This window comes from Lemur catta, chromosome 6, assembly GCF_020740605.2.
Source record: "Lemur catta isolate mLemCat1 chromosome 6, mLemCat1.pri, whole genome shotgun sequence".
Taxonomy (NCBI): Eukaryota; Metazoa; Chordata; class Mammalia; order Primates; family Lemuridae; genus Lemur; species Lemur catta.
In genome coordinates, this window is record NC_059133.1 from 53,373,685 (window position 1) to 53,397,765 (window position 24,081).

The following is a 24,081-nucleotide window of genomic DNA, read 5'->3' on the forward strand; positions in this document are numbered from 1 at the left end:
CTCTGGCATGTGAGCCAATGCTCTCTCCTTGGCTCAAGAAGTCAGCTTTTGGGGAGCCAGGTGCTAAGGCAGGCACTGCCCCATCATCTTCCCCAGGTTGAGAGGGAGAGAAAGGGAAACACCACGGAGACAATGCTCCCCAACTGAGGTAGGAGAAGGGGGCTCTAACCTATGGGGTCCTGACGAAAGGCCAACCAGAAACCCAACTACCTGCTGATAAGTGTCCTGGGGACTAGGGTATCCTGGAGCTCCTCTGTTTCTTTCTCCCCATCAAAAAGCTATCAAATGCCTTGGGGGTTCTGATTTTCTACAGATCCTACAAAAACAAAACCTCTTATTTTACCATGGTGAGGCACACTGAGGTGGGTATTTAAAAGGCTATTTGGGGCCGGGCGTGGTGGCTCACGCCTGTAATCCTAGCCCTCTGGGAGGCCAAGGCGGGTGGATCGCTCGAGGTCAGGAGCTCGAGATCAGCCTGAGCGAGACCTCGTCTCTACTAAAAATAGAAAGAAATTATCTGGCCAACTAAAAATATATATGGAAAAAATTAGCCGGGCATGGTGGCGCATGCCTGTAGTCCCAGCTACTCGGGAGGCTGAGGCAGTAGGATCACTTAAGCCCAGGAGTTTGAGGTTGCTGTGAGCTAGGCTGACGCCACAGCACTCACTCTAGCCCGGGCAACAAAGTGAGACTGTCTCAAAAAAAAAAAAAAGGCTATTTGGGCCCCATCTCTACTAAAAAATAGAAATTATATGGACAGCTAAAAATATATACAGAAAAATTAGCCGGGCATGGTGGTGCATGCCTGTGGTCCCAGCTACTTGGGAGGCTGAGGCAGGAGGATTGCTTGAGCCCAGGAGTTTGAGGTTGCTGTGAGCTAGGCTGACGCCATGGCACTCTAGCCCAGGCAACAGAGTGAGACTCTGTCTCAAAAAAAAAAAAATGCTATTTGGGGCCCCATCAGCTCCCCGCCTGGCACCCAGGCTGAAGGTGGTTGGTAGATGGGCTTGGTGCCCAGCAGGGATCCAGCACCCAGGGTCAGGCCTAGCAGGAGATCAGTCAGGAAGAGTCCAACACTGCCTGTAATCCTAGCACTCTGGGAGGCTGAGGTGAGAGGATCGCTTGAGGTCAGGAGTTTGAGACCAGCCTGAACAAGAGTGAGACCTCATCTCTACAAAAAAGAGGAAAATTAGCCGGGCATGGTGTTGGGCATCTGTAGTCCCAGCTACTGGGGAGGCTGAGGCAGGAGGCTCGCTTGAGCCCAGGAGTTTGAGGTTGCAGTTAGCTATAATGACCCCACTACACTCTAGTCTGGGTGACAGAGTAAGACTGTCTCAAGAAAATAAAAAGAAAGAAAAGAAAAGAAAAAGGCTATTTGGGTATGGGTATGGGCCCTCGTTGGTTTGGAGGGAATGGGAATTAGGGAGTCATTTTCTCTGGGGACTAGTACACCTCTATTATTGGACAGAGGTAGGTACTCATATTTTCCTTCCTCCCTCTTCCCCACAAAACTTCTCTCTATCTGTCCTTGAAACATATCCCTACAGGGCTGGTCTGGGTTGGAGCACAGATCCTACTCCCAAGTCCAGGAGGTGGGAAAGTTTGTGTGGGGGTCTTGTGGGCTCAAGCCCTGGCCACCTAGTGTTCCCAGGCACTCACTATGGGTGGTGGCAAAAGTGGAGATTTAGGCTCAGGTCTGGGTAGAACCAGAAGGTGTGGTGAGGGGTACAGTGGAACCACAGTCAGAATCCAGGTCCAGGATGGTGTGAGGGGTTGTGGCCTGGGGGCCTGGTCCCAATTGGCGCTCTCGAAGACTCTGAAGATAACTCTGGAGGTACACAGGGCAGAGAGGGCCTGGGTCAGAGCCCCCCTCCCACCCTGACCATCCCTATATGCCCTCTGCCCCGTCCCCCAGGGAGTCCCATCTTCCCTACTCACTGGAGCCAGACTGTCAGCAGGGCTCCGGGCATTGAGGGGGGACTGGCGCCGATAGCTGCTCTCACAAAGCCCCACCCCAGAGGGTGTCCGGTGCCACTTGGCCTCTTGTTGACGGATCCGAAGGAGTTGGAGATGCCTCCGCTGGTGGCTCAAGACCACTGCTTGAGAGGGAGCAATACAGACTCAAGGAGGCTTCTTTAGACCATGAATCCCACCCTCAAATGCACTCACATTCTAGAGGAACCCATTTGGCCTTCCTGTTATGGTTCTCTCAAGACTCACCTTCTTCCCATTTATTCTAAAAGAAACTCTTCTTTGCAATTCTACTCTTTCCTTCTAGACTTCCCTGAGATCCTCCTTTCCTTCCACAATAGTCCCCAATAACTCTTCCTTGCTTCCTCTGACAAATTCTCTTCTCATTCTTACCCAGACCTTCTTTGGTTCCTTTAACTCTAACTTATTTTCAATGTCCTTCCCCATTCACATTGGACATCCTCCCCCTACCCTCCTCCCTCAAGTATATTTCTCCCTTTCCCCTCCTCAAGTCTAGGAACTGGGGACATGAGTAGGCACAGGTTGGCGCTTCTGTGCCATGGCACTAACTCACCGTTGTCGTGGCCTCCATGTTCCTCAGCCATGAGCTTCCACTGGGCCAGGGCCCCAAGGGCCCCCAAGGCTGGCCAGGTCCCCAGCAAGACCCAGCTATACCAGCAGAGAGGAGGCAAGGCTGGAAGTGCCTGCAGGCGTTGGCCCAACCGACTGCCCAGGGCTAGCCCCTCCAGGAAGTAGTCAGCACAGGCCACCAGCACCGCAGCACCCAGCAGGGCTGTGCCCAGAGTTGTGAACAGACGTGGCCACCGAAGTGTAAGCAGGGCTCCCAGCAGTGCCAGCCCCACCAGCCCCCCGCCTGGCACCCAGGCTGAAGGTGGTTGGTAGATGGGCTCAGTGCCCAGCAGGGCCCCAGCACCCAGGGTGAGGCCTAGCAGGAGCCCAGTCAGGAAGAGTCCAACACTGCGAACCAGCATGGTGACCAGACCGCAGAGGAGTCCAATGCCCAGCGCGATACCCGCGCTCACCTCCAGGCTCAGCTGTGTCTCCAGCACTCGCTCCTTGTGGCACAGCAGGAAGATCACCAGAGCTCCTGACAGCAGGCCCGAGAGAAACATCACTGCCTTGAAGCAGCGGTAGCCTGGGAAGGGAGGTGGGAGGCACTGAGAGGCAGAAAGGGGGTTCTATAGCGATGGCTCTGATGAATTTGAAGGCAGAGGAATGGCTAACCAGAGGAGCAGAAGACAGAGCAGCATACCAAGGGACCTCAAAGCCAGGGGCAGAAAGGGATAATCTCAGGGAGGGCAAGGGGGCTTTTCAGGAACTGTGAGGGAATGGGAGGGAAAATCAGGAGTTAAGATGAATACACTGAGGGGAATAAATATAGAAAGAGGGTCTAGTCCTTCCAGGGACGGCAAATAGGAAGAAATCAGCACAGGCTGATTCAGGTTTTTGGGGAAGGGTGAGAAGCCTTAAGCACGGAGGATAATTTAGGAACAGAGTTTTGAGGTAGGAGGCAAGAAGAGGGCAGATGATAGATGCCAGAGGTCACACCCAGAGGACATGGGCATGGGGGATGGACAAGAAGCTGGCAAGAGCAACATGGGCCACACTGAAGATAGGCATCTCCTGGTAGAGGAGGCAAGGTAACCCAGGAGCAAGGAAGAAAGATGGCATCATCCTTAAGGGTGACAGTCTTGGGCAGCTGCCCCCCAGGACCTTGGCCCTGCCCTCACCGAAGCAGCAGTAGATGATTCCAAAACAGCAGCAAAGGGCACACACCAAGGCAGGTGCCAGTTCAGGATTTTCCTGGGGTTCCAAAACACAACTCGGTTCTGGAGGCTCTGGGAGTTGTTGATTAAAGGGCCTGGAGTCAGACATCACAGCCAGGGGCAGCAAAGCTTCCTCCATGGCCAAAGAGAAAGTGGTCACAGAGTGGGAGGTCAGTGTCAGCTCCTCTCATCCATCCATGAATGTCTTGAGGAGGCTGGGAAACCTGCAAGGGGGTAGAGGGCAGAAACTCAGGTGCCTATGAATCCTGAGGATTCTGTACCTCTATTTTTTTGAAGAAGGGTCAATTTCAGGAGGGAGCATGACCCTGTTGGGATAACTGAAGAAATCTACAGGAATGGGTTGGGGGGAGCATGATGTCTCGTTACTGCCCTCTGAAACAAGAACACTAAGTAAAACTTAAATGAAAATCTCATAAGGCAATGAGCATTTGTCTGCCCCCCCCAGCTTTCTAGGGTGAGGGTGGGAGGGGCAGGAAGCACTGGCTGTGTGGAGGGAGGGGCGCAGAGACACTAAGGGGACTGGGGGCTAAAGCCCCAGCAGCCTGTTCCAGAGGAAAAGAAAGCCAGCCCCATCTGCAGCTGGGACTCTGTATTACCCCACTGGATTGGGAATGGCCGCATTAATAGAGAGGAGAGAGGAAGGAGGAAGAGGAGAGATGAATCATGGTACGGTCTCCCAACAGCTGCTCTGAACCCTAGGGAAGAAAGAGGGAAAAAAAACAGACACCAAGAGTTTGGGACAAGGAATTAAGTTGAGACAGTCATCCACAATTTGTCGGGATTTTGAAGCCTCAATTTCATGCCTAGATGGAGTTGTTGGGGGAAGGGGCATTCAGCCGCAGTCCAAATCCCACAGACCCTCATGGAATAAGCAGGCGCTTTGCCTACAGCCATTTCACATCGTGATAGTCACTTGCTCCTTCCCTCAGGACACTGGTGGCACTTTTCCTACATTACCCTTCCCCCAGGGGTGTCAGGACTGCCAATGGGATTTGAATTCAGATCCGGAGAGGAGAACACCAAGGAGGGGCTGGCATTTGGGGCACTGTGGTGGCATGGGTGCAGGCACTTTACTTCAGCTGTCTTTTGGACATCAAGGTCCTAAAAGGCTGGAGGGTTGGCTTGGGGAATTCTTGGGGCTCCTCGCCTCAATCCGCTTGGAAGTCTGAGGACCCTAAACAAGGGGAGGTGGGGGAGTGGATGTTAACTACTCACCACCCTGCCAGGGCTGAGGAGAGGAGGGGTGGAAGTGCTTCCCTAGACCCCCAGCTGCATCCCTGCCCGGAGGTCCTAGGCGCCGGGGCGGCTGTTGGTGGAGGGCACCCCAGGGCCACTCTGTTCGTTGCCCCCTAAACTCTTGCAAGTCGTAGCCTAAGCCCTGTGAACTAAATGCAACTAGCTGGGGGCGGGGGAGGGGGGAGGAAGGGGACAGGGTGTGTGACTGTGTGTGTGGGGTAGTGACATCACGGGGCGGGCCGCTCCAATCCTTTCTCCTGTGTGTGGGGGGACCCAGGTTGCCTACTGCTCTAGTCTAGGACCAGAGACCCCGAACCATAGCAGGGAAGGGTCTAGGGAGGCACCGCAAGAGTTTCTGGGAAAGGTTTCTGAATTCTTAGGAGATGGTTCGAAAACTCAAAGCTCTCAAATCCCCAGCTAGGGTCCCAGCGCCCCTCTGGCCCCAGCTTGGTTTCTTCCACTTCCCAGAGAATTGGAGTATTGTCTTCTGGAGAATCGGGTGGTCGGGATGGGGGACCCGGGGAAGGGACTTTTACCGGCCTCGGAACGCCGGCGGGGGATTCATGGGTGGAATAACTTGTGAAGCAAGACGGGGCCTAGAAGGGGCACTGACAGGAGCGCTGTAAGGCTAGCGACGTGTACAGAAAAGGGCACCGACAGAGAGGGGACCTTGGTGGGTCGGCGTGGGGGCAGGGGCGCGTTATCGACGTCGACAGAATGGCTTGGTATGCAGATGAGATGCAAAACAGCATGCAGAAGAGTTCAATGTTCTTTGGCACTCGGCTATGGTTCTGAGCCCAGCGGAGCTACGGTCCCAGTCCCCTGGCACTGCTCCGTGACCGGGCCTGGGAGCTGCGTCCAGAGGGGCGGATCCGGGCCGTAGGAGCTGCAGTTACAAGGGCAGCTCGCCAGCTGGGTCAGGCGCGGGGGAGGGAAGCGGAGGGTTGCTGCGAAAGGAGGGGCAGAGCTGCCGGGCCTGGGCGGGGGCTAGTCCGGGGCACCGTCTCCTGCGCTCCACCTCCGCTGAATACAAAGGGGCCTCTGTCTGCAGCCGGCAGGGAAAGAATCAGGGCAGTGACTCCTTTGAGCTCCCTGGTTTTGTCTGCAGGGGAAACAGACTATGTGTGGCTTGGTGGCTGTGCTTAATCTCCCAGTTTCGGCAAAGCTCGGGAATACAACCAGAGCAATCCTGAGAGTCTGCCCTCAGTCTGCAGGCGTTGGTGCGGAGCCCACTTGCTTCGCTTCCAGCAGTGCAGCTTGCGGGGATCCCATTCCAGCATGCGGAGGGCGACAGCAGAGGGCCCTTTAAGGGGAGGGGCCAGCGCTTCCCTAAGACCACCTCCTCTGATTTGACTCAGCGCTTGCTGGACTGGCTCGCGCCTTGGCCAACCGCTTTTTCTTTTCCTTCCCGTCTCTTCCCTGTTGACCCCGGAAGTGGAAGTAGGCGCAGGTCGGCGGCCGGGGCGGGGCGGGGACGGAAGGCGGAAGCAGAGTGTGAGCGGGAGGCGGAGCCGGGGGAGCTGCTCTCGTAGCTCCCCCTGGCCCTAGGCCCAGTTGTTCGAGGGGGAGGAGTTACTGCCGCTCTTCGGTACGTTACCTTCGTCTCTTCTACCCAGCCGGTGGGTTCCCTGGTTGTCTTTCTCGGGGGCAATTCTAAGCTCCGCCCCCAGGTTTTCCTTAAGGGCCGCACAGTCTCCACCCTTTTCTGGGAGTCTGCGGCCCCCTTTTCCGGCCGTCTTTCCTTTTTTCCTAAGAGTGACTCCCCCCCCCCCCGACCACACCCTTTGCGGTAGCTCCTTTTTTTTCCTGCTTGAAGATTATAGCTTTCTGGGGAAAGAAGAAAAACTAAGGGATTTGGAGGAGGGGGGAGGGAGCAAGCAGGGCTGTGGTTCGAGTGTAGTTCTGGCTTCTTGCTAGGGGTAGCAAATGCCCCAGAAGAACTTGGGAAAACACGGGAGATGGGTGCATTAAATGTGTCCCCAATTTAAGATTATTTAACACTTCTCTTGGTCCTATCCTTGACCATTCTTACCTTGATATCTTTGTTACAGGCATCAGAACTTACCATGATGGCTGTGACCTAAGACCCTCAGGAAGCTCTGGGGTCATGGCCCAGAAGCACCCCGGAGAAGGAGGGTTGTGTGGAGCCCACCACAGTGGTGGTGCCCCCCTCAGGACTTCAGGACCCTCTGTGGACCCTGAAATACTTTCATTCTCAGGACTCAGGGACTCAGCAGAGACTGCTCCTAATGGTACCCGCTGCCTCACAGAACACTCTGGTCCTAAGTACACACAGCCCCCAAACCCAGCCCATTGGTCGGATCCAAGCCATGGCCCCCCAAGGGGTCCAGGACCACCTAGGGACGGAGAGGACCCTGATCAGAGTGAGGCATCTTCAGAAGAAGAGTCAGGAGTGGACCAGGAACTCTCAAGGGAGAATGGGGCTGGTTACCAGGAGGATGGGAACCCTTCTTTTCTTTCCATTCCATCTGCTTGCAACTGCCAGGGAACCCCTGGAATCCCTGAAGGGCCTTACTCTGACGGTGGAGATGGCTCTTCTAGCAACTTTTGCCACCATTGTACCTCTCCAGCCTTGGGGGATGATGAAGAGTTGGAAGAGGAATATGATGATGAGGAACCTCTTAAGTTCCCCAGTGATTTTTCACGTGTGTCCAGTGGAAAGAAACCCCCATCCCGCAAACAGCGGCACCGCTTTTCAACCAAGGAGGATACTCGGGAGGGTGGACGTAGAGATCCCAGATCACCTGGTCGACATCGGCTAGGGCGGAAACGAAGTCAGGCAGGAAGTCAGGCAGATAAGCGCAGAGGCCTGGGATTGTGGGGAGCAGAGGAGCTGTGTCAGCTTGGACAGGCGGGTTTCCGGGGGCTGATTAAACTGCTGGCATTGGTGGGAGAGTACGTAGAAACTTGTGGCCATCTCATCTATGCATGCAGGCAGCTGAAAAGCAGTGATCTGGACCTTTTTCGAGTTTGGGTGGGAGTCTGGGCAGGGCGGCTAGGAGGCTGGGCCCAGGTGAGCTTCCAATTTCTAAGCCAGGGGTTTTACTATGGGGCAGGGTTTTTTACCCGTCTCCTTAGGCTACTGAGTGTGGCCCTCTTTTTGGGCTGTCTACAGTTGGGCTGGCGGTTTCTGGTGGGACTGGGTGACCGATTAGGCTGGAGGGATAAAGCCACCTGGCTCTTCTCTTGGTTGGATTCTCCTGCCTTGCAGCGTTGCTTGACGCTGTTGAGAGATAGCAGGCTATGGCAGCAGCTGGTAAGAATAGTTCAGTGGGGCTGGCTGGAGTTGCCTTGGGTCAAACAGAGGACTAATAGGCAGGGGAATACACCTGTAGCTAGTGGGCGCTACTGCCAGCCTGAAGAGGAAGTGGCTCGACTCTTGACCATGGCTGGGGTTCCTGAGGATGAGCTAAACCCTTTCCATGTGCTGGGGGTTGAAGCTACAGCATCAGATGTTGAACTGAAGAAGGCCTATAGACACCTGGCAGTGATGGTGAGTACTTTCTGCTCAGTTTCCTTTTCCTCTTTTGTTCCCATATTTTATTTTCTAGTTCAATTTTAGGGAGAGTGGAATAAAAGGAAGGCAGAGTGGAAAGTCAACTTGAAGCTGAAGGGTAACATATTTTTAGGAAAGAGTCATAAAAACTTTATCCCCTCTACTATGAGATATGATCTTCCCTCCATTTTCAGTTTTTTGTCATGAGATTTTTTTGGAACCTGGTATATATATCAGGCAGTGTTGAATTCACTTACCCTGGAATATTTAGGTGAAGTCCCTCTAGCTAGGGTGAGGAAGAGGCCTGGTCAGAGAGTACCTCAGTTGCTCTCCCCTTAACAAATGAGGGGTCTTTTTTTTTTTTTTTTTTTGAGACAGAGTCTCGCTTTGTTGCCCAGGCTAGAGTGAGTGCCGTGGCATCAGCCTAGCTCACAGCCAGCTCAAACTCCTCGGCTTAAGGGATCCTACTGCCTCAGCCTCCCAAGTAGCTGGGACTACAGGCATGTGCCACCATGCCCGGCTAATTTTTTCTATATATATTTTTAGTTGGCCATATAATTTCTTTCTATTTTTAGTAGAGACGGGGTCTTGCTCTTGCTCAGGCTGGTCTCGAACTCCTGACCTTGAGCAATCCACCTGCCTCGGCCTCCCAGAGTGCTAGGATTACAGGCGTGAGCCACTGAGCCTGGCCAATGAGGGGTCTTTTAAAACATGGGGAAACCCAACTATTTCTCCCACAAAGGCAAGTGTGGACTTAGTGTGGGGAGGTTTCAGGGAATGCATGTGAATGATTATTCCAGGACCAGGAGGAAGAAAACAAGCTGTTTCAAGACCAGCAACTCAGAATAGGAAAGGGAAGGAAAATGGAACGTAAATCATAGACAGGTGAAAGCATATGTATGTCATACATGAAAATGTGGTTGCTTTTGTTGATAAGGGGGTATACACAGGTGAAGTTGTGATGTACCATATGCTTAAGGGAAATTGTTTAATACAAGCATGCAATCAAATTGCTATTAGAAGTAGATATTAAGTTATTGTTATTAGATATGTGACTTTTATTCCTATTTCTGTACAAGAAAAACTATATTATGAAAATAAGTAATGTGTGTAAATTACATTGGAGGCACATTTTTACTGAGTGTGTGGAGCTGGACTGGCAAAACATCACAGTGTGCAGATTACCTCAATGATTGCATGACACCAAAGAGGAGTGGGCAACTCAGGTTTCTGTTAATGATTAAAGGTACAATAAACCACCAGGCCCGTAACTTACTGAAGAACTAAACTACTTTGGTGGGAAATGCATGCTCCTTAGTGGATAGCCTGGCATATTCTTAAGAGTAGGTAGTAACTGGTTACATTCAAATTGTTACTAATAGTAGAGCTCTTTTCTCACCTTCATGTCTTTTAGCAGACATCCTCTCTTGGGGAATATCATTCTTACAAAACTTCTCATTTTTCAACTTAACTTCTCTTGGAGTAGAGATGTAGTTAAGTTCCCCCACCCTCAACACATCTCCCCCTATGCCCCAAAGGTCTCTCTTGTTCTGGGCCAGAGTGTCTGTGGGCTTTTTTTAGAACCTCATTAGGTCCCAGTGTGAACATGACTAAAAGGCAGTTCTATTAGCTTGGGAATGTGGGAAATTTAGCAGCATTCTGTTTATTTGGGATCATTCAGGTGACTAGCTTTAGTTCTGTATTTTTGGGGCATGGGGATGGGAACAATCCCCATTGGAGGAAGAGAGGATATTATTTGTCTTGGAGAAAAGGTTGAGAAGTATATTAGAAACCTCTGAGAGCACAAAGTGCTATTAGGTTGGTGCAAAAGTAATCGTGGTTTTGGACCGTGAATTTTTAATCATTATAACTTAGGCTCAAATACATCTTTATTAATCAAAATTGGAACCATACAAGCAACACATTGTTGCCAACAAAAAATAAATTTGTTTATTCCTGTACTGTAAAAATCTGTGCTTCAGGATTCAGCAAACTCTTGGAAAGCATTTTCTGCATCCTCCTGGTTGTGGAAGCATTTTCCCTGCAAAAAGTTTTTGAGATGCTTGAATAAGTGGTAGTCGGTTGGTGAGAGGTCAGGTGAATATGGCAAATGAGGCAAAACTTCGTAGCCCAATTCGTGCAACTTTTGAAGTGTTGGTTGTGCGATGTGTGGTTGGGCATTGTCATGGAAAAGAATTGGGCCCTTTCTGTTGACCAATGCTGGCTGAAAGCGTTGCAGTTTTCGGTGCATCTCATTGATTTGCTGAGCATACTTCTCAGATGTGATGGTTTTGCCACGATTCAGAAAGCTGTAGTTGATCAGACCAGCAACAGATCACCAAACAGTGACCATGACCTTGTTTTGGTGCAAGTTTGGCTTTGGGAAGTGCTTTGGAGCTTCTTCTTTGTCCAGCCACTGAGCTGGTTGTCGCCGGTTGTCACATAAAATCCACTTTTCGTTGCACATCACAATCTGATGGAGAAATGGTTCATTGTTGTGTATAGTAAGAGAAGACAACACTTTAAAACAATGCCTTTTGATTTTCAGTCAGCTCATGAGGCACCCATTTATTGAGCTTTTTTGTTTTTCCAATTAGCTTCAAATGCTGGTCGACGTTGAGTTCTTCAGCAACTTCTCATGTAGTTGTAAGAGGATCAACTTCCATGATTGCTCTCAATCGGTCATTGTCAACTTCCGATGGCCAGCCACTGTGCTCCTCATCTTCAAGGTTTTTGTCTCCTTAGCAAAAATTCTTGAACCTCCACTGCACTATGCAGTCATTAGCAGTTCCTGGGCCAAATGCATTGTTGGTGTTGCGAGTTATTTCCCGCTGCTTTACGAACTTGAATAAGAAAATCGCTAGAATTTGCTTTTTGTTTAACATCATTTCCATGGTCTAAAATAAATATAAACAGCAAGAAACAAATCATTAGCAAAAAAAACAAAGCACGAAATGTGCATTAAAATGATGTATAACATAACCTCATTTAAAAATGTATTCCAGTATCAAATGGCAAATTTCAACGCTTAAACCGCAATTACTTTTGCACCAACCTAATATTTCATTTCTAGGACAGAAAAGCAGGTTATTGTAGGAAGTTTTGGATATGAAAATTTTCTAGTTTAAAAAATGAGTTTGAAGATGTAAGATCTTTGGAACCCTTACTTTATGACTGATAATAAAATTAAAATGCAAGGGCTTAGTATATGTGTGCCAGGTAGGGAGACCAACCATCCCTATTCACCTGGGATTGAGGGGTTTCCTGAGACACGGGATTTTTAGTGCTAAAACTGGGATAGTCCCAGGCAAATTAGGATGGTGGAGTATCCTAGTGCCAGATTCTATACTATATACTTCATATGTATTCCTATTTAATCCTCCCAACAATCCATAATAGATGAACTATTGAAGGTAATATAGCTAATAAGTGACAGAGCTGTGACTTGAACCCAGATCTGTCTGCAGAGCCAGAGCAATTAATCATTAAGCTACACTGACTCTTCAAAAGGGCAGTTAAAGAGAACCCTTTGATATGAGAATAGAACCAAGATGTAGAGAAGGTTGGAATGGATTTGTGATGAAATCTGTCTTGTCTTGGTAGGTCCATCCTGACAAAAATCATCATCCGAGGGCTGAGGAGGCCTTCAAGGTATTGCGGGCAGCTTGGGACATTGTCAGCAATGCTGAAAGGCGGAAGGAATATGAGATGTAAGTTGGAGATGGGAAATTGTCAGATGAGATAAATGAAAAATCCACAATAAGAGAGACCCCTGGACTTGTGCATGAAGGCTCTTTGAGGTGGAGAGAGCTGAAGTTGGTTGTCTTTCTAGCTAGCCAGGGGCCTGAAGAGGCCAATAGATCTGTCTCGTTTTGTTCTTCCCTCAGTACCCTCTGACTTAAAAAGCCTTTCTTCTCTTAGGAAACGAATGGCAGAGAATGAGCTGAGCCGGTCAGTGAATGAGTTTCTGTCCAAGCTACAAGATGACCTCAAGGAGGCGATGAATACTATGATGTGTAGCCGATGCCAAGGAAAGCATAGGTATGAAATAGGAGGACAGGGATGGGACAGCCACAGCTCAGGGATTGGGTAACCAAAGACTTTCCTTGGTAATTACTGGTAATTGTGAGATACACATGATGAGTAAAAAGACCCTGAGGTTTCTACCTTTGCCTTACTCTCAAGACATAAAGGATTTGAATTAGCAGTAACAAAAAAAAATAGCTTTAAGATAGAAGGTTGAAGGCAAGGGGGTCCACAGGCATAGGAAACAACTAAGTGGAGATAATTTTAGATGTTTCAGCCGTATTTGTAATGAGACTACTAGCATTGTTTTAGGTAGGCTTGACGAATTATTTTTATTTATTTTTGCAAAACATTATGCTTATGGAGACTTGACAAATTATTAAGGAACTATCCTCTTGTTGGGCTGTAGGAGGTTTGAAATGGACCGGGAACCTAAGAGTGCCAGATACTGTGCTGAGTGTGATAGGCGGCATCCCGCTGAAGAAGGAGACTTTTGGGCAGAGTCAAGCATGTGGGGCCTCAAGATCACCTACTTTGCATTGATGGATGGAAAGGTGTATGACATTACAGGTACTCTTCTGTCCTCTAAAAATAAATGAGCTTATACTAAGTGATCTCATATGTGCTCTAAACTGTAATGTTTTGGCTAATTATTTCTCACATTTGCAGAGTGGGCTGGATGCCAGCGTGTAGGAATCTCCCCAGATACCCACAGAGTCCCCTATCACATCTCATTTGGTTCTCGGATCCCAGGCACCAGTGGGCGGCAGAGGTAGGTGATGTTTCTGTCAGTAATTTGTCCACTATTTCGGTTTTGAATGTGGTTTCAAATGACCTGCTGTTTAGGATACCTAGGTGCCTCACTTTCTGGGAAGTTTGGGAACTGACTCGGTATACCTTTAACTTAGGTAACCATGGCTCTAATGTCATTTGCCTTATTCTGTTTTCTCTCAGAGCCACCCCAGATTCCCCTCCTGCTGACCTTCAGGATTTCTTGAGCCGGATCTTTCAAGTACCCCCAGGCCAGATGTCCAATGGGAACTTCTTTGCAGCTCCTCAGCCTGGGCCTGGGGCCACTGCAGCCTCTAAGCCTAACAGCACAGTACCCAAGGGAGAAGCCAAACCGAAGCGGCGGAAGAAAGTTAGGAGGCCCTTCCAACGTTGACACCCCTTCTCTTCTTTCCTCAAATCAATGTCAGGGAGTCAAAAGGGCTGTGTACAGCACAGGATGGAGTTTGATTTGTTTATTTTTAAATAATTTAAAAAGGGAAAACTTAAATTGTTACTCAGTACTTGTAGGAAGCCCCTGAACCACTTTCCCCTCTCCCCCGGTACCCAGTAACTGAATCTTGTCTTTTGATAATACCAAAGAAATAGGGAGTGGCCACAGCAAAGAACCTAGGGCCTGGACAATATATCCCTTTGAGTTATGGGAACTGGGTATTTTCCTGGGGTTTGTATGCCTTTGTCTTGTCATTTGCTTTTAGAACAGATGACACTCCTCCGCCTGTTTTTAAACTATCAGTCTATCTTATTTCTTGGCGCATTTCAGGAGGGAGCTCCCTCCTTTACCCTGAATAATAGTTAAAAGACAGAACAAGAAAGCATGTAGCCCTAATTATAGGAGATGCATAGAGTTCAGAGAGTGGAAACTCTGAGTTTTCCCTCATTCACCTTGTGGGTAATTCACCCAATTTCAGGCTTGTTGCTGCAAGGATGGCCAAAATTAATAATTTTTAAAAAGCAGACTCATGCCTGCTGCCCTTGGGTGAGGGGAAAGGGTAAGGGGGTTCCGAGAAGCCCCCCTTGTGATCCAAGGGTTTGTATTTTTTTAAGTTTGTTCATATTTGTATGTATATATCTATTTAAAGCCAGGGGATTATCTTTCTATAAATACATAATTGGCAAATTGTACCTTCCCTCTCTTCTTTGCCCATACAGCTGGAGCCCTTTTTCTCATTTGAGAATCCTTTCCCTACTAAATGTTAGCTGAGAGTAAAGGGCACCTCCTATTGGACCAAAGGAGAGGGAATTAAAAAACTGCTTAAGGTTTTATACAGTAATTCATTATCCCATCTTTCCTCTCCAGCCTTATGAGGACATCTCCCTACTTTGCCTGGTGATCAAATTGCAGCCATAGCTGAAACAATTTTCTTTATTATAAGGAAAATATACAGCAAAACAGAGTTAGAAGGTGGTATGGGAAAATGTAATCACCACACAAGCTGCCCCAAACATGGCTTCCTGCTATAGAGGACAATGATTTGGCCCTTACCTCATTTGCCTTTCCTGATTGAAAGAAACTTGCCTCTAGTAGGACTGGGCCAAGAGCCCCATTTTCCAATCTTCTCTTCCTGGGAGCTTGAGAAAGGTTGTATAGTTCCTGGGTTGTATAGTTCTTAAGAAAGTATGGAGAAGAAGGGAAGGATATTATAGTCCCTTGTTCCAATGCTTTCCCCATGTCTGTGGAGCTGTCCCCAGCCCCATCCCTCAGTATTTGTTGATGCCAAAGACACGAACCCCATGGAATTGGGGCAACTTAGGCAGCAGTACACTGAGCAGTGAGGCTGTGTTGATGAGGAAGTGAGCAGCATCATACTTGGTGTAGAAGCTGGCCAGGAGGTAGCTGGGGAGAGAAAAAATAGGATGAGTGAGGTTGGCCTTCCCTATCCAAAGCGTTTTTGAAGATTAACATTAGTTCTGCCTTTATCTATTCACTTATTTTAGAAGTATAAAATCATTTGGTTTTACTTGGCACTTTATTTTTTCTCAGTCCCTTCATTCTCTCACTTCTAAGGAGGCAGCAAGGGAAGAGATGTTTGATTACAGCACTGTCTTCTACTTTTTTTTCTTTTTCTTTTTTTGAGACAGGGTCTTGCTATATGTTACCCCAGCTAGAGTGCAGTGGTATCATCATAGCTCACTGCAACCTCAAAGTCCTAGGCTCAAGCCATCCTTCTGCATCAGCCTCCTGAGTGGCTGGGACTACAGTTGTGTGCCACTACACCTGGCTAATTTTTCTATTTTTTTGTAGATATGGGGTCTTGCTCTTGCTCAGGCTGGTCTTCAACTCCTGGCCTCAAGTGATCCTCCTGCCTTGGCCTCCCAAAGTGCTGGGATTACAGATGTGTGCCACCATGCCTGGCCCCACTGTCTTCTACTAGATTTTAGTGCTCTCTGTGGACTTAGAATTAGTATGCCATAATATCTTCAAAAAGTTTTACTTGGATAGCTGCTTTTTAAAAGCTTCCCTATGGGCCTTTCAGCCTGGCTCTTGGAACTCTTTCTAACCCAGCATAGACTCACAGCACAATAGGAGAGATGCTGAGGAACTTGCGGGAAGAGGTAAACTGGAGCCCATAGTCCATCTGCTCCCAGTGTGTCAGTAGCCGAGCCTTTCCTTGATCAGGGGTTTCAAAAGGTGTCCCTTTCACTGTATGTAGGAAGACATACATTGCCTGGGAAGAGGGAAGGGGGCAGTGTGAAGGGCAGAAAATAGTTCTACAGCCCAAGAATGATGCGAGATCCCAAAAGGAAGACATAAATACCCCAACAAATTGGTGATTTTATTTTGGTTTTGGTTGGGAAAGGCCTGGGGTGGGTACAAAGGTGTGGTTTAGTGCTCACCAAGTTATGGATGACGTTGGTCAGAGTCCAGACAACAGGAATGCTGAAGAAGGGGATGCTGAGTAGAACCACATGCAGCAGTCCTACCAAGATGATGTAGGCCAGCCAGATGCCCCGGCTATTCATCACTCGAGTGTTGGGGTTTACTTCGCTGTGTGCCACCCCCACATTCATCCTGCCATAATGGGTGATCAGGCAGGAGATCAACTCAGTTTACTCTAAATCCCTTTTCGAGTTTGTTCTCCCAGTTGTCTCCTGAATAATCAAAATCCCCTGAACTCTTGGAATGAAAGAACTTCCTCATCACACAGAAAGGAAGAACTGAAGACCTGGGGAAAACTTTGGCTAGATAGAAGAGTCCTCCTTACATTTTAGAGTCATGATAATTTTTACTCTAATCTTTACACTTCAACTGTAACATGAAGGTGTAAGCCTAGCTTTGGGGCATCCACTTCAAGGAATGAGCAAGAGAAACAGTGTCTCACTTCACTTTCGTGAAGTTAATAAGGAATCATGAAGAGGTCACATACAGGATTCCAGAACAGAGTCGTGGAATCAATCAGGGAACCACTAAGAAGGGATGACAGTAAAGCTAACTTTAGGCCCCACCTTTTTCTCTGGGGCTTGTCCTCCCTGTCCCTCACGCCCTTGGCATGTAAGCAGCAAACATCCCCATTCCTTCTCTCTCGTTGCAAGAACTTAGGCAGGGCTTCTGGACTGGGCTAGGAAGGGACCTGAAGTCAACGCTTCGAGAGATGGAGCCTTAGCCCTAACTTCAGGGGCAGGTGTGATCGTCTGAACTTGAGTGTTTAAAGTCGTGCTAGCTCTAAAGCTGATGAAGCCCGGTTAGGAAGTAGCTCTTGCCCGTACCCCTCTCTACATAAAATTCTCTAAACCCTAGTATTGAACCCTCCCATGCTTCTCCCAGCTTCTCTCTCTCGTTCGTGGGTTCCTTTCAGGGCTCTCTTCAGCGTTTCCCTTTCGGTTTTTAACTCGCCACCCCTTTCGCCGCCCACCATTTTTCCTCGGTAACCGTTTCCAGCCTCCCTGCAGCCCCTACCTGCCAGCTTCAGAAGCCCGTCCGGCTCGGGGCGCGACTCTCGCTTCCACACCTGTGGTCTCCAGGAAGTAGCCAATCGATCTGCGCTCTCGTTATTGGTGGAACAGAATCAGCGCTGCCATTACCCATTGGTTGGCGGTCTGGAATGAGGACGCACAATTGGCTGCCATTTCTGTCGTTCGGAACATGTAGAACCCGCCCTTCTCCCTGTCCCACCTTTTGAGAGGCGTGGAGAAAGCTGAGGAGAGGAGTGAGAGCGACGCCGCCTATTGACTAATGGGAAGAGCTGATGGTATGGGGTGGGAGCAAGAGTGACAGCGATAGGTCAGCTGAGGATGTCTACGCCAAGGCGGGATCTCCTGGAGGCGGAGGCTGCGGGTGGGGGCCCCAGTGGAGTGAGGGGCAACAAGATGGCGACGGAGACGGTGGAGCTCCACAAGCTGAAGGTACTGTGAGGCGGGGAAGGGTTGAGTTGGACTTTTCTGGCGACTGAATTCTGCAAGGTGGCTTGCGCCTTTTTCTCCTACGTGTTCTTTTTTCAGGCTTTTCCACTTCGTTTCCCGGCTTCCGCCGTAATTCTTTTGTGCCTCCCTCCCTCACTACGCCTTCCCTGATTTCCTATTTCTCCTTACGGTTTTACCGCTATCTTTATCTGTTATTTCTGCTCCCATCTTAATCGTTGTATCGCCCGTCACCCTTCCTCAGCGGGTTCTGTGAGTGCTTTTTACCTGTTATCTTCCTTATTTCTCCTGAGAGCTGCATTACGTCAGTGATCCCTCCTCTTTGCCCCATGCCGGACGCGGGACCTCCTTCTCCCTGGGTTGATGCTTTCCCATCTGTTGTCCAACGCTCAGATTTCCCTGTTAGCAGATGATGGCACTTTTGTGTATTTTAGTCTGAATAGGTCTGAAACACGATCAAGAAAATGTTTTCACTCCCTTTTTCTAGGTGGGGTTTCGCCCCCGGGCCGAATTTCGAAACCGAGGAGAGGCTTCTACATAGAAGCCTGGGGTTGAGGAGGCTTAAGAATTCGTAAAAGTACAGGCACTTCAGATTTAAGAGTCTTTGGAGTTTTCTCACGTGGTTCTCCGCTTGCTGGCTTTTCCCTCACAGCATCCCCTACCACCACAGAGAACTCATAATTGCAGTATTTTGGAAAAACAATTACAAGGTTAGGGTTATCTCTGTCCCATTTCTTACCGCGCGGGTGGACCCTGCATCTCTTGGTGTCACCATTGGGTGACACTCTGAATCACAGAAGCTGTTTTAATTTGTCTTGGGAATCTTGGTGGCTTTCTCACTGGAAGAAACATTCTTTTATGTTGAATGAAGAGGATATCTTGATTCGTTGTCTATTTGTGGTTGCACAAGTAGTTTTCTCATTAGATGTTTTAGTCCTATTACCCTGGGAACCTTGGACAAACCAGGCAGATGTAGCCGACACTGAAAACTGATCCTTTAAAGCTTGATGAGTTTTAAGGGAAAAAAAAGCTTTAAGGGGAGTAAGGGCAGGGAGAGGGCTTTTTAGTTGACACCAATTAGTCTTTCTATGTATTTCTTACTCTTGGATTCTTAACTGTACTAGTGGATTTTCGTGTTATTCTGGAGTTACTGTTAATTTGGTGGTGCTGAAATGCATAGGCTGTATCAATGGTCTTCTAATATTTATTGTGATGAGTAAAAATGAACAATCATCTCCATTTTATATACACATGGTACTTATTTATATGTAATATAGTTATGTATTGTTATGTATATTATAAAACATATGTAGAAAATGAACTTTTGTATGAATGAGATAAAAAAATATGTATAGAAGAACTAATATTTTCTTCCTATTTGTCCTATTTTTGAAATCCCTGGAGTAAGTCACTAGCCTTTGACTTACCTTTTTTTTTTTTTTTTTTTTAGACAGAGTCTCACTCTGTTGCCTGGGCTAGAGTGCCGTGGCGTCAGCCTAGCTCACAGCAACCTCAAACTCCTGGGCTCAGGCAATCCTCCTGCCTCAGCCTCCCGAGTAGCTGGGACTACAGGCATGCGCCACCATGCCCAGCTAATTTTTCTATATATATTTTTAGCTGTCCGTATAATTTCTTTCTATGTTTAGTAGAGATGGGGTCTCGCTTTTGCTCAGGGTTGTCTCGAACTCCTGAGCTCAAACTATCTGCCCGCCTCGGCCTCCCAGAGTGCTAGGATTCCGGGCGTGAGCCACCGCGCCTGGCCTGACTTGCTTTTATGGATTTTATGTTGGTTTATGAAGTTCCCCCTTCCATCACATGTGTATTTGTCAGTTCTATATTACATTTGTATTTGATTGGATAAGTCACTTTTACATAATGTCCTCTGACCTGGTTTCAGGTATTACAGCCTAAGAGAACATGAGGCACTCCTGACACCCTAAAAAGGACTCACTCTTTAATCATATTTGCTTGTCTTTGCTTTTTCTCTAGAGCACTTCTTAACCTTTTGGAGGTCACAGATATCTTTGAAACTCTGATGAAAGGTATGGACCCTCTCCCCAGAAAAAGGCATGTACTCATACTTTGCATGCAATTTGAGGGGCTTCGTAAAACTACCTTGTAGCCCTGAGGAGTCCATGGACCTCTGGTTAAGAACTCATGCCTTTAATTCTGACTTCTAGGACAGTTAATGTTTGTTTCCATTGGTGATCTTGATGGAGTTATCCTGACTTTGGGTTGACTTAGTGTTTTATAGCCTTTTAAAAAATCTTTACATCTTTATAAAGAGAATTTTGGGCTTTAATATGGGACCTCTGAGGAAAGGAATAAGCTTTGAAGTAGGGAGAAGAAATAGGGTATTATCTATCTGAATTGATGTGTAAGTTCATATCAATTGCAAGTTTCTGATTTTGTAGAAATGGTGTCATTCTGACACAGTTGGAAAGAGAGATTGAACTGGGGGTGAAGATGCCTTGAACTGTAACAGTGTTAGATTTCCTATTAAACTTGAGAAAAGGAACTATTGCAGAAGAGAGGAGAAAGCTGTAGTAGTTAGTGTCAGAGTGTTGAGAATAATGAGACATTTGTATAATTAAAACAAAGACCGCGCATGGTGGCTCACGTCTGTAATCCTAGTATTCTGGGAGGCTGAGGCGGGAGGATTGCTTGAGGTCAGGAGTTCAAGACCAGCTTGAGCAAGAGCAAGACCTTGTCTCTACTAAAAATAGAAAAAAATTAGCTGGACAACTAAAAATAGAAAAAATTAGCTGGGCGTGGTGGCACATGCCTGTAGTCCCAGCTACTTGGGAGGCTGAGGCAGGAGGATTGCTTGAGCCCAGGAGTTTGAGGTTGCTGTGAGCTAGGCACGTAACGACACTCTAGCCCTGGCAACAGAGCAAGACTCTGTCTTAAAAAACAACAACAACAACAAAACAAAACATGAAGTGTGCATATATGTTGGTGGTTGAAGATAGTTTGGAAAGGAAAGTAGATAAATTGACTATAAAGGTAAATTGGAGTGAAAGGGCATTCTAACTTGTGTGAGGAGTTCTGGTTCTTGTCATGTAGTCACAAGTAGGGCTTGGGGCCTTTGGGAATTTGAAAGGAGGAGCCTGATGTGATCAGTTTGTGTTCTTTTGGCTGTATGGAGGATGGGATCTGGAGGGGAAGGGATTTCAAAAGTTAGATGTTTGTAGTCGTTGTAATAGTCATACCCCTGCTTAAAACCTTTTAATTATTAATATATTCCTGACAATCTCTCCACCTTAGTTTCTCACACTCCAACTACAGTGGCCTTATTTTATTTCCTGTCCTCAGAATGACTGTGTTGATTAATTGCTGACACTTACATAGCATTTACTATGTGGCAAGCACTGATCAAATCTATTTATGCACATTAACGGATTTAATTCTCACATAACCCTATAAAGTAAATACCTCTATTATCCCCATTTCAAAATAAGAAAAACTGAAGCTCAGAGAGAGTAACTGATTGAGTAACTTGGCCTCAGTTGCATAGCTAATATGTGGTATATCAAATCCAGGCAGTCTCCAAAATTCATGTTCTTAATCACTGCACACTGCCTCTCCCTCTTCCTGCAGAACCTGCACGTGCTGCACTTGGGGTTTTCTTTTGGCTGCAATGCTTTTGCCACCCTCCCTCCCCCACACCTTTATCTAACTACTAGACACCCTCCAGATAACAGTCAGACATCATTTACCCAAGGAAGTCTTCCCTGTTCTCCCTATCCAAACACATGGTAAGGCTACTTTTTACATGCTTTCATAGGACCTTGTACTTTTTTAAAAAATCAGTTAAACACTATATGATCATTGATTACCTTGTTTCCCTTCTAGATTGTAAGCTTTTTGTGGGCAAGGACTTTCTGTTTTACTCACGATTATTTCCCTGTATCTAAGATAATGCGTGACATATGGTAGGTGCTTGATAACTATTTATCAAGTGAATAAGTGTATATAGACCTCATATAAGGTAGTGGCTATCAGAAGGGGAACAAATTTGAAAGAAATTTGGGATGTTGGATTGTAAGGATTTATATATCAGTTAGATGTGGGAATAATGAAAGATGACTCCAGAATTTGGGTGGTGATACCTTTAAGTTGAGAAGAGGAGAAACAGCTAATTTTGGGCCTAGGTGTCTTTGGGACATCCACTTGGAAATGTCTACTAGTCAGTTGGAAATGTAGGTCTTCCACTCAAGAGTTGAGATCTAATGATGAAGATTTGGAGTTTGTTAAAAAAAAAGGCTTATGAAACACCTGCCATGTGACAGTTACAATAGGTACTGGGGATACAATGAACAAAAAAGCAGTGAACAAAACAGACAAAGTCCTTACTCTCATGGAGCTTATATTTTACTGGGGGAAGGCACAATAAATAGGTAAAATTTGTAGTATGTCAAATGGGGATAAGATGTGTAGAGAGAAGTAGGAAAGAGGGATAGTACAGTACAAAGAGTATTGTAATTTTCAATAGAGTGACTGGGGAAGGCTTCATTGAGAAAGTGATGTTTACACAGACTTGAAGGAGGTAAAGGAATAACCCGTGTGCAAAATGTTAGGAATAACATAAGGGCAGGTTGGCTTGTCAGAGTGAGCAATGGTAATAAAAGGTAATGGTGGAGGAGGGGGAGAGCAGATTGTGGAGGGCCTTCTAGGTTATAGTTAGGACTTGGGCTTTTAACCTTATTGAGATAGGAAACCAATGGCATGTTCCTGACTTAAATTTTCAAAAGATCACTCTGACAACTTTATTGGAAATAAACTATAGTGTGGCAAGGGCTGAAGAGCTTTGACAATAATCTATGTGAGACAAAGACCAGAATAGTAGTGTTTGCAGTGGTGAGAAGGGATTAGATTCTGGATATATTTTGAAGGTATAGCTGATAAGATTTACTGATGGTTGGGTTCAGGGAAGTGAATTAGACTTTGGTAGAAGTGGAATGAGAAGAGGGCCAAAGAAGGAATCTTAGTGAATATTTACAGAGTGGGTGGAAGAAGAGCTAGCAAGGAGGCTGAGGAGAGAGTGGTAAGAGGGGAGAGAGAAATAAAAATGTCAGTATGTTGGTAGTTAAGATTGGGTTTAAATCAGAGAGACCTGAGCTGGCATATTGGCTCTACTATTTAACAAGCTGTGTGATTTTAAGTAAGTTATTGAAGCTCTTTAAGCCTCATTTTCTTAATTTATAAAGTGGTGTCATAACTCTAACCACTTGGGTTTGTTTGTAACGATTAAATGAGAAAATACTTATGAAGTACTTAGCACTTTGCCTGGCACATACTAGTTTTGAAAATAAATTTGAGTTCTTATTGTATGAAATGTTATAGGTGATATAAAACATCTCTGCTCTCAAAGAGTTTACAAATTATGTGGGGAAATAACAGGTGAAAAAGATTTTTTTTTTAAAAGATGGAGTCTTGCCATGTTGCTCAGGCTGGTCTCTAACTCCTGGGCTCAAGTGATCCTCCCACATCAGCCTCCTGAGTAGCTAGGGTTATAGGCACTTGCCACCATGCCCAATGAAAAAGACTTCTAATAAAAGATTTTAGTCAAAATTCAAGATTAGTAAACTAGAAAAAAATCACAGGATGATGCATGTTTAATGTCAAATGTATTATGGGTCAGTTGATCTGTTCTTTCTCTGTAGGTCGGATGGATAGAATGGAGAATTCTTTATTGATACTGAAAAATAAGATTTTTAAAAATTAAGGTTTTTTTAAATTTTTTCTTTTTTGAGATATAGTCTTGCTCTGTTGCCTGGGCTAGAGTGCCATGGTGTCAGCCTAGCTCATAGCAACCTCAAACTCTGGGGCTCAAGTGATCCTCCTGTCTCAGCCTCCCGAGTAGTTGGGACTATAGACATGCACTACTATGCCCGGCTAATTTTTTCTATATATTTTTAGTTGTCCAGCTAATTTCTTTCTATTTTTTAGTAGAGATGGGGTCTTGCGCTTGCTCAGACTGGTCTTGAACTCCTGACCTCGAGCGATCCTCCCGCCTCGGCCTCCAGACTGCTAGGATTATAGGTGTGAGCCACCTTGGCTGGCCAAAAAATTAATTTTTGAATAAGTCATTATATACAAGTTTACTATTCTAAAGGTACGAAAGGGTATATGGTAATAAGTTTCCTTCCTACACTTGTTTCCAGCTAGCTTCCTTTCTCCAAATTGAACTACTGTTAACTTACCTGTTTCTTGTCCAGCCATCTTGTATATATACATCATACAGGGATATGTGTGTGTGTCTGTTGTTTTTTACATTAATGTTAGTATCCTGTATATGATGTTCTGTACATTTTTAATAGCCTTGTTGAGATATAATTCACATACTATACAATTCACTTAATATACCGTGTT

General features: G+C 46.7%; 4 protein-coding genes across 7 annotated transcripts in view; 2 read left to right on the forward strand and 2 right to left on the reverse strand.

Annotated features, from left to right (window-relative positions):
* Window positions 1–1,297: 1,297 nt before the first annotated feature.
* LOC123639678 (transmembrane protein 198-like) lies at window positions 1,298–5,183 on the reverse strand. Of its 3 annotated transcripts, none has more exons than XM_045553723.1 (5): window positions 4,995–5,183; window positions 3,723–3,982; window positions 2,546–3,127; window positions 1,939–2,096; window positions 1,298–1,828 (listed from the first exon to the last, which is right to left on the reverse strand). In XM_045553723.1, exons 2-5 carry the CDS (start codon window positions 3,895–3,897, stop codon window positions 1,691–1,693), a joined length of 1,053 nt encoding a protein of 350 aa, XP_045409679.1. In that variant the 5' UTR covers window positions 3,898–3,982; window positions 4,995–5,183; the 3' UTR covers window positions 1,298–1,690. The 3 variants fall into 3 exon arrangements, with proteins under 3 accessions (XP_045409679.1, XP_045409677.1, XP_045409678.1); XM_045553721.1 differs by having other exon boundaries at window positions 1,939–2,099; XM_045553722.1 differs by lacking the exon at window positions 4,995–5,183 and having other exon boundaries at window positions 1,939–2,099; window positions 3,723–4,134.
* Window positions 5,184–5,951: 768 nt separating this feature from the next.
* Window positions 5,952–13,837, forward strand: DNAJC14 (DnaJ heat shock protein family (Hsp40) member C14). The gene is made up of 7 exons (XM_045553725.1): window positions 5,952–6,603; window positions 7,067–8,529; window positions 12,136–12,242; window positions 12,454–12,573; window positions 12,968–13,128; window positions 13,228–13,330; window positions 13,513–13,837. The coding sequence occupies exons 2-7, from the start codon at window positions 7,123–7,125 to the stop codon at window positions 13,721–13,723; spliced, it is 2,109 nt and encodes a 702-aa protein (XP_045409681.1). The 5' UTR covers window positions 5,952–6,603; window positions 7,067–7,122; the 3' UTR covers window positions 13,724–13,837.
* Window positions 13,838–14,699: 862 nt separating this feature from the next.
* Window positions 14,700–17,428, reverse strand: ORMDL2 (ORMDL sphingolipid biosynthesis regulator 2). 2 transcript variants are annotated; one of them, XM_045553727.1, is made up of 4 exons: window positions 17,246–17,428; window positions 16,186–16,360; window positions 15,865–16,016; window positions 14,700–15,184 (listed from the first exon to the last, which is right to left on the reverse strand). In XM_045553727.1, the coding sequence occupies exons 2-4, from the start codon at window positions 16,357–16,359 to the stop codon at window positions 15,049–15,051; spliced, it is 462 nt and encodes a 153-aa protein (XP_045409683.1). In that variant the 5' UTR covers window position 16,360; window positions 17,246–17,428; the 3' UTR covers window positions 14,700–15,048. The 2 variants fall into 2 exon arrangements, with proteins under 2 accessions (XP_045409683.1, XP_045409684.1); XM_045553728.1 differs by lacking the exon at window positions 17,246–17,428 and having other exon boundaries at window positions 16,186–16,361.
* Window positions 17,429–17,585: 157 nt separating this feature from the next.
* Window positions 17,586–24,081, forward strand: part of LOC123639680 (SAP domain containing ribonucleoprotein) — a 46,899-nt gene continuing 40,403 nt past the window's right edge. Inside the window, exon 1 of the mRNA XM_045553726.1 lies at window positions 17,586–17,691. Coding sequence (XP_045409682.1) covers window positions 17,656–17,691 — 36 coding nt within the window. The 5' untranslated portion in view covers window positions 17,586–17,655. The remainder of the gene's footprint in view (window positions 17,692–24,081) is intronic.

Coding starts and splice junctions, on each gene's coding strand:
- LOC123639678 (XM_045553721.1), bottom strand. CDS start 3,897: ATGGAGGAAGCTTTGCTGCCCCTGGCTGTGATGTCTGACTCCAGGCCC. Junction 3,128..3,722: donor AATCATCTACTGCTGCTTCG/GTGAGGGCAGGG, acceptor CTCCCTTCCCAG/GCTACCGCTGCTTCAAGGCA. Junction 2,100..2,545: donor ACATGGAGGCCACGACAACG/GTGAGTTAGTGC, acceptor CTCCCTCTCAAG/CAGTGGTCTTGAGCCACCAG.
- DNAJC14 (XM_045553725.1), top strand. CDS start 7,123: ATGGCCCAGAAGCACCCCGGAGAAGGAGGGTTGTGTGGAGCCCACCAC. Junction 12,243..12,453: donor AGGCGGAAGGAATATGAGAT/GTAAGTTGGAGA, acceptor TTCTTCTCTTAG/GAAACGAATGGCAGAGAATG. Junction 13,129..13,227: donor AAAGGTGTATGACATTACAG/GTACTCTTCTGT, acceptor TCACATTTGCAG/AGTGGGCTGGATGCCAGCGT.
- ORMDL2 (XM_045553727.1), bottom strand. CDS start 16,359: ATGAATGTGGGGGTGGCACACAGCGAAGTAAACCCCAACACTCGAGTG. Junction 16,017..16,185: donor CCAACGTCATCCATAACTTG/GTGAGCACTAAA, acceptor CCCTCTTCCCAG/GCAATGTATGTCTTCCTACA. Junction 15,185..15,864: donor AGCATCTCTCCTATTGTGCT/GTGAGTCTATGC, acceptor TTCTCTCCCCAG/CTACCTCCTGGCCAGCTTCT.